Below are 12770 nucleotides of genomic sequence, written 5' to 3'. Positions count from 1 at the left end.
TATTTATGATTTGTAAGGTTAACAGTCTTATGAGCATGACACTCGTTGGAACGATGACCAAGCTCCCCACATTCGAAACACTTCTCAACTATGGGTCGAGCATATGGATTCTTTGTGATAGTTAGGATATGCTTAGCTTGCCTTATTACTCCTTTGGTATTTGTGCCTTGAGTTATAGGTTGCATTGATTCAATCACAACTTGCTCCTCTTTATCAAGAATAGGTGGTATTGTCAGAATAGAGAATTGCTAGGCATGGAGGTCGAGTCAACAACATTTTAGCCTTTAATGCTATATTATATGCTTCATCTACTATCCATATTAGAGTTAAATGCATTCTATCTTTAATTATAAATTTCAGTTCGTTGACGTACCTTATTATTTGCTAGTCTTTTGACTCTTATAAGTTACATCTAGTTGAAAGGTGTAAGAATTTATCAGTATACTCAGTTATAGATCGAGTGCCTTAGATATAGTTTTAGTATTGTTAGAACAATAATTGTTCATGGTTTGGGTGTAGGAATCTTCTTTTGAAATGTTGCTTCATCTTTCGTCATGTCTATACTCGTATTTTTCCTTATCTTCTTTTGTCATTTTATAATGTATCCCACCAAGCTGTTACATCTCCTTTCAACTTGTATACAACAAACTTGGCTTATTTGTGATCAAGAGCATCCATCACCTCGAAGAAGTTCTCTACTTCATAACTCTAATTAAGAAAAGTTTTAATACTGAGGTGACCATTAAAATTGGGGATGTCTGCTTTATGACAATAATATTCGAATAACCTATTTCGTTTAGGTGGTGCTTGATGTCTTCTGTACCTTTCACTGTCATTTTTAAGTCATCATCATATACTATTGGTTGGTGTGGGTGGATAGTACCATGTGGGTGAAAGTGTTGAGGTTGAGTTGCACCTACACCTCTTCTTTGTTTAGTTCTGTGATAGTCCATAATTTTATCTTCTTTGTTTGATACACATCTTCATAGGCTGATTGCATATGTTGGATTATAGGCTTATATATGCTGGCCTTAAGCATCAACTCTAGCATGATTGATCCTACCATAATCACGAACTCTATTAGTGCCCAAACCCAAGTTAGTGAGCATGTCATGAATCTGTCGAAGTTCCCAGGTCTTCCTCAATTCTTATGCTTTGAACGCTGCCCATAAGGCTGGCACTCTCTGATCGTTACTATTAGGGTTGTTGTCATTGCCTCCATCATGGAGGTTGTCACCATCAAACTTGCCACTGCCATCATCGATAATGTCATTGCCGTTGTTGCCATTATTACCACTAGACCTTATCTTGATGGGTCATAGGACTATACTTAACAAATTAAGTTTTTGATACACAAAATCCTGGCGAGTATAGAGTATACTCCTTAATTTTCTAATCACAAACCTTTTATGTAAATATCAAGAGCAAAGCTATGATACCAACTAACGTAGGACGAAAACAAAAATAACAACTAACCTGATGAGGAAAAGATAACTCCTTATAGTGAAAAAACCTTCGCAATACTTATATATATATATATATATATATATATATATATATATATATATATATATATATTATTTCATAAACTTAGAGGAGACCTTTATTTATACTAGTTCTAAGCTATCAAAACTAGTTAACTAATAATATAGGACTATTGAAAAAAATATAAAATATAAAAATTAATAATATTGAATAAATAAAAATGATAAGTGAGTAACTTGATCGCATCGAGCTTTTAAGCTGAACCCTAATATTTATGGAGTTGATATTGTATATCCCTGCACGTGACTATCCACACGGGCACAGATTAACACGTGGCGCTCCACAATGACACCTGTATATCCTTCGACATCAATTTCGGCATCAGAGTCGCCTACATGCAGCATGCACGCCATGGGTGAGAGCCACTGCATGTTGTTCTCTACTCTACGCAGCTGTGGCATCGTTATCACATGCAAGCAACATCTCTATCTTTCCTGCTCAGATTCGATACTACACACAATCGCATATCACATAACCATTCCGATTATTAACAATGACATTAATCCAATGTTCAAATATTATACTATAAAACCCCCATGAAGTTCTTAATGGGGCTTATTTTTAGTAAATTATTCCTTAATACCTTGAGCATTGGATGGTTTTATTGGGTATATCTCCAATATAATAATTCTTTTTTACAACATCTTTTATCCAATCCATTCATCTCTTGACATCAAGTTCATGACATATTTGGAATTGAACATAGATTGACTTGAAATCCCTTTATTTATTGAATGATCAAGTTCTACATTAGTAGGAATGACATTAAGAGTGTTCAACGAAAGAATATCACAAACTATCTGAGTGCAGAGCTACCCTTGTAATTGCATTATATCACCCTTTATAGTTTGACATAATTGAGAAACATGTGAACCCTCGAAAAGGTTATTCCTAACACCAACATGACCAAACCCCTCAACGAGACAGCTTCCTATACTATAATAGTTTAATCATCAAAGAGGTGATTTCAGATACTAATATGGCTGAACCATCCAAAGAGGTGACTGCCCACACCATAATAGTTGACCATATGAAAAGGTGATTCCCTATCCCAACATAGTTTAATTGCTCGAAGAGATGACTTATGACACTAATATCAAACAATCAAAAAAGTGGCTCTTAGCAACAACATAATTGAACTGCTCGAAGAGGTGGCTCCTGACATCAACATGATCGAACCACTTAAAGAGGTGGCTCCCCACATCATAATAGTTGATCCTCCAAAGAGGTGGTTCCCTATCCCAACCTATCCCAACATAGTTGAACTATCCAAAGAGATGGCTCCTAATATCAACACGATTAAACCACTTGTAGAGGCAACTCCAAATAATAACATGACCAAACTTAGTCATAAATCATCCCTTAACAACAACACATCCAAACTTGACCAAAAAGCATTCTTCTATAATAATGTGATTGAATTGAGTCATAAAATATCCCTTGATGATGATGCGACCTTCTCAGTTCAAAAATATCTCCTAATAGTGGTGCAGGCCAAATTGACCATGAAGCTTCTCTCAATAACAACATAGGCTAAATTGGCTCAAAAGTGTTTCTTGACAATAGTGTGATTAAATAAGTCTAAAGTGTTTCGATAGATGATAGCACGATTGAGATGACCCAAAGTACTCACTTTGACGATAGTGCAACCAAAACGGCTTAACGCACTCCCTTCAACAACATAGTTGAAATGACTTGTAGTGCTCCATTTGATGACACTATAAATGAAATAATATAAAGGGCTCACTTTGATAACAATGCAGCAAAAAAAACCCAAAATATTAATAATAGCATAGTCAAAATGGTTTGAAGCGCTTCATTTGACAACAATATGATTGAAACGACCTGAAGTGCTCCATTTGATGATAATATAACTAAAATAACTCAAAGTGCTCCCTTCGATGATAAAACAATTGAAATGGCCCAAATTGTTATCTTTTATAATAGCATGATCAAAATGACCCAAAGGTCTTCCTATAATGATAGTTCGATCGATACAACCTAAAGTGCTCCTTTTGATGATAAGATTATTAAACCATTTTTTTAGGGTCAATAGTTAAATAGAAGTCATATCATGCCCTGAAACTACTGCATTTATCGAGACATAATATAGGAATAATGACATAAGAATGATAGTCGACACCTCAACATCATATCACATATATCTTAGCACTACATGATTGACACCCAACACCAAGTGTTGGACACCTCATAACCATGTGGTTGACACATCACAACTACATGACCTACACTTTACCATCATGTGATTGACACATCATAATCATGTAGTCGACATCTCACCACCACGTTATCGATAACTCATGACCATGTGATCGATATCTCATCACCACATGACCGACATCTTAGACATCATATGGGGCGATGCATCATCACCATTCAAGTGTGTGGCAATTATCTTAGTCCTACGAAAATTAGTACATAATCTCAACATAATATAATCATTCTAAACATTAATCATGATCTCAACGTAATGGTCAAATATCATGCTATAAAAGACCTCCAAATATGTTTTCAAGGGGACTCTGCTCTCTCTATTGAATTACACTTTATATTTGGCACTTAATCGAATCATTTGAATCCCATTATAATTTAAGAGATCAAAGAACCAAATTATGCTTTAATACCTTCCAAGTTGGGATTTTGGAGAATAGTAATTTAATGTCTTCTCACATATCCAATTTTGTCTGAAAAATAAACTAAAGTATCTTTTCTTTTATTTGAAAACACGAATCAGTAAAAACAAATCTACGCTGAAAAATTTCTCAAAAGCCAAATATCTTATTAATTCACTTCAAAAATAGAAATTATGAAGGATTTTGTGTTGGATACGAAGAATAATATTCTTAGCAATAAGATTCTTAATCTTGATCGATTATTGAAACATTGCTATGACATCCACATGAAAGAAGTATACTTAATCTATGATTTCCTTACATTATGAAGAGCCAGCGTTGCGTGAAACATCGAGGATCATATGAATTCTAAGTCTTCACACTCGATGTTGCAGATCTTCTGAACGCAAATGTGTCATATCTTCCTCCTCTTGGGGAAGCAAAAACCTGCATCAACCTTTGTTCGTGCCTCCGATGAAGAAGACCATGGAAAGGCAGGGGAGAAGGATCAGAGAAAATTTATCCATGGATGCATGTTTGGAATGTTCATGGTTTTGTGATACCTCTGTTGTGTTGTCAACTTGAATAAAACATATAAATTTGCTGAAAGTAAAAATGAAAAGAAATGTATTCCTTTTCTGATACTAAACTTTAGACAGGATGAGGAACCCTAATTTCTGAGCAAGTTCAAGAACTCTCTCAGTATTGGGAAGAAGAAGAGGAGGATCCTGTCATGTGCTTCAAATTTTTCTTTAATATTTTGGATATATCTTTTGTGAGATACCACACAAGAAATACTTTGAAGACCTTTTTGTCCTATAACCATCATTGTCCTTTCCAAAGAATCCAAATCAACAACTATCTACTCTCGTATGTAAAAGGAAATCCTACAAATAGATTCTCCATCTAATTTGAGCATTAGAATCATCCTTGTCTCATCGAATCCTCAAATGGGAGCCCTATCTTGGCATGGGAGGTTTCTGAGACACTGCACCAAGTGTTCTAGACGTACGATTTAGATCATAGCCAGCAATTGCAGCCTTTAGAGATATAAAGATTACGAAATCATCCATTTCAAGCATGTTTTTGGAAAGAGAAACTCCCAAATCAAACACCAACTCTTCCCCTCAACCTAAACACCAACATGGAGTTGCCACAAGCGAGAGTACCTCAACCAACACTTGGGAGACTCCATCACCGGAGCAAGGTTTCTGGCAGAGACAGCGGCTGCTGGCAACCCTGCAACAGCAATTGAATCAGGTATAAGAAATGACAAAGAGACTATGGTGAAGCTAAAGGAAAGAGGACAACACGACATGGAGAGAAGATACCAGGCTGAGCAGTATCAGCAGGAGTGCACACGAGATTGCTTCTTTTATCTTTGCATTACAGTAGTCTGTTGTATAAATGTTGCATTACTACCAAGAGGAAGAATAGTCTGTTGCATTACAATCATGATAGATGTCCTTCAAACTCAAACTAAATCGTAAAAATGTTGATCGAATCCAGAATAACATTTTATTTCATAATGTGGAAACAAAAAACAACTAAAGCCCCTCATCAAAATTGTAGCTTAGATATAGTCCATTTGAGCAAGCAAAATCATATCTCAATGTTTTGCGTTCACCAGCACCATATGCTCAATCAGGTCTAGCACTCGGTTGCTGAAAAAAATAGAGTTAAAGGTTTAGGTTGATGTTGCAAAGATGGAAGATGATAAACAAATAGTTAGCAATGTCCTAACCTGTAGCCCCACTCGTTGTCATACCATGTCACAAGTTTCATAAACGATGCACTTAGTCCAATGCCAGCCTTAGCATCAAAGATACTTGACCTGGAAAAATAGAATGGGTGTAGTTTAAAACCTATGCAACAAGTCCAAGTAGTATAGAAGAGTTGAACCAAGTTTTACCTTGAGTCACCAACAAAGTCATTAGAAACAACATCCTCATCGGTGTATCCAAGTATGCCTTTCAGTGGACCTTCTGATGCATACCTGAAAGATTCTAAAAAAATTACATGCACATCTCATGAGACAAATTTGGGGGGGGGGGGGGGGGGGGGGAATGGAAGAAAGAAAACAATGCTTGCAGGTAAACAGATGAATAAAAAAAAAAAAAAAGCAACTTACATCCCATATGAATGCATGTTCAATATGAGAGTTTTGACAAAGTCCACCGGGATACAAACTGACATAAATTACTACTGTATTAACTCCTAAAATTTCATGCATATCTTTTTATAATGACAATGGTTAAAGTCTCATAGTTTGTTAATTACTTCTTAAAAAGGGCTCCTTTTCCACTAAATTGTATATGTGCATGCCATTTTTCATCAACTGCCAGTTAAACATTTTAATTCCATTAAGATCCCATATGCATACATCTGTATCTCTGACACAGGTGCAACTTTCCTTAAGACAGGAGTACTAACTTAGGTATACGTTTACAATTAATATCAAAAACACCTGCCACCTTGAAAAGAAAGTTAAATCAAATGTCGATGTCTCCAATAGCCAAAGAAAAAAAATCAGTAAATAAGGGCACAAATAGAGTCCCATGTCTCCATAGTGGTCTTTCAAGCTTAAGCATTTAACATAAAAACACTGATATACATTAAAGAAAAACGTATGACTACGAAACTTAGGTGCCCAGCTTGCATTCTATAAGCTGTGATTGAAAAATAAATTTATTAAATGGAGCCAAAGACAAAGTATGGGATTGATATTATTGAAAAATACTGTAATACCATTAAGAAAAACAGTACTGACAAAAACTAAATCAATTTTAGTGGTGTCAGTAAAGCCAACCAAATAAAATCAAATGACTAACAAAAAACCAAAATGCCTCATATTAATGCTAATTCAGACAAACTGACAAAGAATATTTTAATATAATCAGGCATTCAAGTAATGCAGTCAAAGATGATGATCTGCAAAATATCTTAATCAAGCATGGTTACATACTTAATTGATGCCTTCACGTCATCATACGAGGCACTTTTCTCAAGTCGACAAGTTAAATCCACGACAGAAACATTGGGCGTAGGAACTCTGAAAGCCATACCGGTCAACTTCCCATTTAACTCTGGAAGCACTTTTCCAACCGCCTGCAAACACAAGATGAAAGTTATTTGAAGTAATAGTTGCATTACAATCCATTTCAAATTTTCAATTTCACCTTTGCTGCACCAGTTGAGCTAGGGATGATGTTTTGGCCAGCACCACGGCCCCCTCGCCAGTCTTTCATTGAAGGACCATCAACAGTCTTCTGTGTTGCTGTGAAAGAGCAAGGACAGCCATATATAAGCATCATGATGTCAGAAAAGAAGGCCCTAAAGGTTGCAAAGCACATTCTGGCAGCTCTGATCTGTCTATGAGTGCAAGACAAAGACACCTGTGGTTGCATGAACAGTTGTCATAAGGCCTTCAACAATGCCAAACTCCTCATGTACCACCTATAAAATGCGACAATTGTTATTAAGCACTACACTTTACAAAGTTATGCTTCATGTTGCAAGAAACTCAGGTCCCAAACAGGCATGACAAATGTGCATATAATGACAAAATAGGAAAAGAAAAAAATCCCTAAAAACACCAAATACAATTATACAAGTTTATCAAGCCTTACAAGATGCCTGATAATTATAAATTTATAATAATTATCAGAGATTATTGCAAATTAAAGGGATCTTTTAAAAGAGAGGCTCTATGATCTAGATTTAACATACCTTGGCAAGAGGAGCAAGACAGTTTGTTGTGCAGCTAGCATTAGAAACAACATTCATGTTTGGCTTATAGTTCTTCTCATTTACTCCAACAACAAACATTGGAGCATCCACAGATGGAGCTGATATTACTACTTTTTTGGCACCACCCTGTGGGGAAATCAGAGAGAGGAACATCCTTTAGACCCTTTTTGTTACTATAAAAACAAATTTTAGCACCAAAAATAATATAAAGAAGTTTAGCATGCAAAATAGAATCTGCATACCTTCAAATGTGCTGATGCCTTATCCATTGTTGTAAACACACCAGAAGATTCAACGACAAATTCAGCACCAAAATCACCCCAAGGAATGACAGCAGGATCTCTGGGAAGAAGAATATTCAGTTTATTTTGATCTGGAAATATTCATGTAGTTCCTATCAATGACTCCTAAGCTATCAACTGTCCACATAATCTCTCTTATATCCATGAGCTGATAATAATTAAGACATCAAAATCTTCTACAACTACTTCAGAGTCCTAGAATGAAAGGAAATGAAGAACATGATAAATGATTGCCATTTATGTTGAATAAAAATTCTAAAAGGAGTTTATTACCTTGTGGAGTAACTAATGCAATCAGTAGTCAATTAGGTTTAAGTTAGATCCTAGTTATATACAAGTCCAGTCAAAACTAAGACCAAATCGGGCTTTCTGTTTCTTGAATATTTACTTATAATATATTTGAATCCTAGTTTAAGTTGTATTGATACTTATGAGTCTTATTTCAAAATATTCTAGATCAAGAAAGTTATTTATTAAGTAGGATATAAGATTGGAGAGTTCTATGAGAAATTGAGACTTTGTAAACTTAGGTATTAAAGAAATAAAAGTCTTCGATTATGAAATTCAACTGCTTTAAGAATCCAAATTTAACTACAAAGTCAGTCTATGAAGTCAAAATATTAGAAGACTGTTGGACTAAGAAAAATCCATAATGTACATAAAACTTTTTTAGTTTAATATTTCATTGAAGAAAGGACCTTTTTTTTCCTCTCTTAATTTTTGAATGTTTTCATGCTTCTACCTAAATATATCTTCCTTGGCACCTTTCTAGTCTCCTATATGTCATTACCTTCCTATTGTTTATTATCTTGTCAAATTTATATGTTATTCATGTTTCAGTTAACCACAACGCGTGTGTCCAACTTGTGTCAGTAATGCTACAAGATACTGGGTTGCTTTCTTCCACTGACACATTAAGTTTCTTAACGGAGCCTATTTTTGTATATGAATACTTGGCTCCTAGAACCCCTTGATAGGAGGAAAAAGGAACAAGGAAAATAAATTTAAAAATTATACACAAGAAGGAACCAGAAGTTACATCAGACCAATCTTGAAAACATATGTGAAATACCTTTTGCTTGTAACTGCAATCCTTTTCCCATTGATTTCTAAGGTGGACCCATCCACAACCTTAATCGTTCCCTTGAATATGCCATGTGTTGAGTCGTACTTTAACATATATGCCTGAAAAAAAATGTTACTATTATTTTAATAACTCATACATATTGCCCAATCCATATAAATTAAGAAACATGTTACAGCTAACAAATGATGAAGGCTGATTTAGTATCTCAGCGATACGTGCAGTACCACCAGTCCACCACTGATTTAAATGCTTGAGAATTATCAAGCATTTAAATCAGTGCTTACCTAATTGAATTCAGCAAAACCCATTTACATGCATACCTTAACTCTTTCTGGAATCCGTTCAATTATAACACATACAAATTATGCCCATTTGAGTGGACCCATCAAAATTTTCTGTTCCGGTGATACCATTACAAAGTTTGATTGTGCTGGGAGACAAAAATGTAAAATTCACATGCTAAAAGTACTAAACAATTTGTGAATTCAACTTTGGTCAGAATGCTGATTGATGGGATATATCTTATTAATCTAACCAAGCAATTATTTCACTATCCTCTCGGGTCCCAAATTTTCAGCAAGATGGTAAAGGCTACTGATAGTGTGTCTGATGTTTTATTTATCCCTCTAGAAGTGTGATCCTCTAGAAATGGCTTTTACTAGAAATATTATCTAATAGGAAGATTCACAGATCACCAAATAATATATATACGTCAAGTGTTTTCAGCAATAATATGGTCAATATACCATATAGCTTTACCAACCAGAAACTAAGTAAAAAAAAGCATAAAACAAACAACAAATCGAGATACAAATTACAGACCAAAGAGCTAAAACTATGAAGGAAACTTAAAAATAGATTGCATAACAACTCAAGCATAGTGGCCATTACTTCAAAGATGCTTAGCCCACTAATTTTCTATCTCAAATGCAACATACACAATTCACTGCTTTTAGTACCAATACAACCCCACAGAACCAACAAAATGACCAAAATAAGAACAAGCTTCCTCACCATGTACTTAGCATCAATGAAGGGGTCATTTACTGCTACTACTTCGATATCATCTCTTGTGGTGGCAATGCGCAAGACAAGTCTTCCAATACGCCCAAAACCTGTATGAAAATACAACTCAAACTTACCAGAACTATGCAAAAAAGTAGCAGCAAAAATTTTCAATATTTAAGACAAAAGAAAGACTTCATGATTATAGAATATGAAACTAAATATTCTGAATATATCAAATATTGTTTTTACTTCTTTAAATTATTCCATTATAGAATGCCAATTCATTATTAAGATATATATCTGATCAAACAAATATTCTAGAAGTTAATACACAAACACAATTAGGCACAGAACATGTTGCTTTGGCATTTCGCATTTGTTAGCTCCTGGCTCTCACTTATTCACATAAAAGCTCTTGAATGCACTGACACCACTAGAACATCTATGGTAAAGCCAATTAAACTCTTTTGACTATAGGAAAATGTACATTTCATATAATATAACAAGGCTTTTATCTAAGATTTTTTACCTATCACTCAATTAGCTAAGCACTTAAAATTCTCATTTGAAAAAAATTCACAATTTTTCTAGGAGAATGACAACATAGCCACCCCATACTTCCCATGAATATAAAAAGTTGACCTCGCTAGTTGATTATATAAGTAACTGATGCTTCAAAATACACAGTGAACAATGAATACTACAACAGGGAACAACATGAATTGGTGCACAAGATGATGAGAATACCTGCAAAATGCAGATCAGGTTCAATGCCTGAGACAAACCTTTTCCATAAAGCTATAGATGTCTATAAGAATATGGAAGATAGTTAAATTGGTCTCCGTACTCATTCCTAGTGGGCTGTCTCAATCAATACTGATCTTGTAACACCCCCAATTAGTCTCACATCGAAAGTGGACAAGATTAAGATTGGGTTATAAGAGTCTGATAAGTGTACTACTATCAACTTCAGTTTAAACATTTTGGTCAGTGGTTTAGACCAAACAAAGTTGATAGGCCAATTAACCCATCAGGCTCGGGTCGTGACAGATCTAAGCATGGAAGATTAAGCAATCACATTTAAGTCCACAGAAGGTCAAAGGTTAAGCGAAGGAGCATATCTTTGTAAGCAATGAGACCACATGTGCTTCTTTTTTATATTCTTGGTAGTTGAAATATCAGAAGTTATCATGTGTTGGATGTACAAAGAAATTTGGCTTACTAATTTTAATGTTAATATTTGATAATGAAGGTGAGTTATGCTGTATATATACATCTATATATAATAGAATAATTCTGTTAAAATCCAAATCTGAATGGAGTCACAAAGAGGAAGAACAGAACATTAAGAACCATTAGTCCTACCAAAGTTTATGTCCACAAATTTTAGCAGCTAAATTGAGACATATAACTATATAGCGAAACATGATGACATGGATAGCATGACTGTGTTAAATACAGATTAAAGCTACAGGCTACAACTGAATTTACCATTAATTCCAATTTTCGTCCTGCCACCACTTGGAGAACCTATAAATAGAGCACAATGAAGAAATCATTATCACGACAGTGAACGTATAAGTCAAAACTACCAAACCAGCTTACTTTTCACAAAAGGAGGAGCCTCGGTTGCTGTGGCCTTGATAGGCTGATTGTTTCTTGCACCAGATCTCCTGAGAACATTAGAAAGTCCTCGTTAGCCTGCTCCTAAAAAGAAGATAACAGCAGTATAACTACCAGTAGAAGCAATAGAACTAGACGTTAGAACCTACTGCGACGAGTAGGCTTCCACGGAGGGGAATGAAGAGCCGAAAATGCTTGAACGATTCCCAGCTGATCGAGGACTCCGAATGCAAGATATCTGAGCTCGAACAAGATCAACAGAAAAAAATTATGGCTCAAGAATTGAACATTGTAATACAACTAAACTAAAGAGATCAAGTCTGTCAACAAATCATTTGTATAATGAGAAAATGGTAACTTGCAATTTCTGTACCAGAAAAGAGTAAAAAAAGAGGCCATTTTTGTCTAAATATCAGCACACAATACCCAAACAACGTCAGATCGAGTTGGGGGCTAAGCTCATCAACCAAAGCAAGAGAGAAGACACGACGGTAGACACGAGGGGAGGAGCCCAGGATCGAACCTTGAAGGATGGCGGAATCGGAGCTCCGGAATCGGAGGGGAAGCGATCGCGAGATCCACCGAGAGCCGGAGCCGCGGATCTGAGGAGAGTGGAGAACGCCATCGAAGAGTTTCTCCCCTCCTGTCCCTCGTCTTCTCGTCTCTCCCTCGAAGAAATCGCAGAATGAATAGAACGACGAAAACGGGAAGCAAAAGAGAAGCGAGGTTGTCGACGACTTCCCCTTCGAGTGTTTTAAGCCTTCAATGCAATGAATCGGATCCTAATCTGGGTCAAAAGCAAGAGATCCACGGACCCGCAAA

General features: G+C 35.6%; 1 protein-coding gene across 1 annotated transcript; it reads right to left on the bottom strand.

The window, feature by feature from the left end:
* Nucleotides 1-5201: 5201 nt before the first annotated feature.
* On the bottom strand, nucleotides 5202-12688 carry LOC103990730 (glyceraldehyde-3-phosphate dehydrogenase GAPCP2, chloroplastic). The gene is made up of 15 exons (XM_009409977.3): nucleotides 12472-12688; nucleotides 12098-12186; nucleotides 11931-11998; nucleotides 11817-11855; nucleotides 10332-10432; nucleotides 9303-9415; nucleotides 8171-8270; nucleotides 7908-8054; nucleotides 7574-7634; nucleotides 7358-7455; nucleotides 7144-7286; nucleotides 6091-6174; nucleotides 5923-6012; nucleotides 5510-5842; nucleotides 5202-5417 (listed from the first exon to the last, which is right to left on the bottom strand). The coding sequence occupies exons 1-14, from the start codon at nucleotides 12571-12573 to the stop codon at nucleotides 5788-5790; spliced, it is 1290 nt and encodes a 429-aa protein (XP_009408252.2). The 5' UTR covers nucleotides 12574-12688; the 3' UTR covers nucleotides 5202-5417; nucleotides 5510-5787.
* Between the last annotated feature and the right edge of the window lie 82 nt (nucleotides 12689-12770).

This window comes from Musa acuminata, chromosome BXJ3-7, assembly GCF_036884655.1.
Source record: "Musa acuminata AAA Group cultivar baxijiao chromosome BXJ3-7, Cavendish_Baxijiao_AAA, whole genome shotgun sequence".
Lineage (NCBI taxonomy): Eukaryota > Viridiplantae > Streptophyta > Magnoliopsida > Zingiberales > Musaceae > Musa > Musa acuminata.
Note: the sequence above shows the minus strand (reverse complement) of the source record. Positions and strands in the feature narration are given on the sequence as shown.